We start from the raw sequence: 1,373 nt of genomic DNA, 5'->3' as shown, positions 1-1,373 counted from the left end.
ATTTCTTTCTAATTTCCAGTGCCTTTCTTAGCCAGGGCTGTATTTTAACATTAGAACATTATTCCGTGTATTGTGTTTCATGTGGTAACATTGAAATTCCACATTTTGTTATCTAGGTCTATACTTTTCCCTTTTATGCCTCAAGCAAGATACCCCAGCCAGGACTAAGTTGGGGAGTTTGAGGGGCCAAGATGAGGAACACGAGATCAGCACCATGCAGAACTCTAAAGGAAACAGCTGCTCTCCGTCATTGCGACCTGGGCCAGAAGCCACCATTGACCTCTGCTAAATGTGTCCTTTCTTCCAGGTGGAAAGGGGAAAATGTGGCCACCACTGAAGTTGCTGATATAGTAGGACTGGTTGATTTTGTCCAAGAAGTGAATGTTTATGGAGTGCATGTGCCAGGTATATACAAGATAAGATCTGTATCTAAACCCATAGAGGAACTGAACATAATTTTAGCCCAGGTTTGTCATTGCTTTCTCCTGCCATCCAGAGTTAAACAGCTCTTTCAACTGCCAGGGAGTAAGGAGCTTATGTCTGGCTTATGTTCCATTATAAAAGCCAGCTCAGTACATCTGAACATGGCCTTCTCTTCAGTTCAGCTCCCAGCCATTCTTGGGCTCTCAGGCAAACAAAGCCTCAACTATGGGAGCTCCACACCACATTTGGCACGCCTCCAGAAAAGTCGTGTCATGCTTAAGAGCTGGGAAATGGTGTCCTGGCCTCCAAACTAGGAGGCACAAAGAAGAGCCAGTGCAGTTGCTAGAAGAAAAAGCTGAGGAAAAGTGGATTTTGTACAACCTCTTCTTTTTAAGATTTCTAAGCCCAGTTCACCCCACTAAGTTTCAGAATCATCACACAAGAATGTTGTCACCACAGCTTCATCTACAAATCTGCTTCTGCCAGCAGAGTCAGGAGGGCCAATGTCTGACCTTGAATCCTGGCTTCAACATCTGCCGGCTGTTTGACTGCCGGCTAATCACTAAAATTAAGGATAATGCCAGCCCTGCAGTTAAGGTTGTCAAGAGAACAAATTCATTTTAATTACATCAATGCTAAGCATATATTTATCAGATATATACATAAGGGTTGTTGTGACAATAAATCACATTGATTATACACGTCAGAGAGGATTCCAGCCTCCAAATTACTGTCCAAATATAAGGCACTAGGGGTATTACTATTCCCCCACAACTCATATTTGGGATTCCCACCCATATTCAAAGTAGAAATCCAGAAGTCCCTCTTTCTCAAGCTGTGACAGTTCTACATGGCCTTGTGCTTGTTCTTTTTTAAAAAATATTCAAGGCCGGGTACAGTGGCTCACTCCTGTAATCCCAGCACTTTGGGAGGCCGAGGTGGGCAGATCA

General features: G+C 43.6%; 1 protein-coding gene across 2 annotated transcripts in view; it reads left to right on the top strand.

The window, feature by feature from the left end:
* Positions 1-1,373, top strand: part of SLC27A2 (solute carrier family 27 (fatty acid transporter), member 2) — a 72,192-nt gene that overhangs the window by 62,645 nt on the left and 8,174 nt on the right. For both annotated transcript variants that reach the window (XM_011995771.1, XM_011995770.1), the window contains one exon: positions 308-405. In XM_011995771.1, the coding sequence (XP_011851161.1) occupies positions 308-405 (98 nt within the window). The remainder of the gene's footprint in view (positions 1-307; positions 406-1,373) is intronic.

Source organism: Mandrillus leucophaeus, unplaced genomic scaffold, assembly GCF_000951045.1.
Source record: "Mandrillus leucophaeus isolate KB7577 unplaced genomic scaffold, Mleu.le_1.0 Scaffold497, whole genome shotgun sequence".
NCBI lineage: Eukaryota > Metazoa > Chordata > Mammalia > Primates > Cercopithecidae > Mandrillus > Mandrillus leucophaeus.
This window is presented reverse-complemented; position numbering and strand designations above follow the sequence as displayed.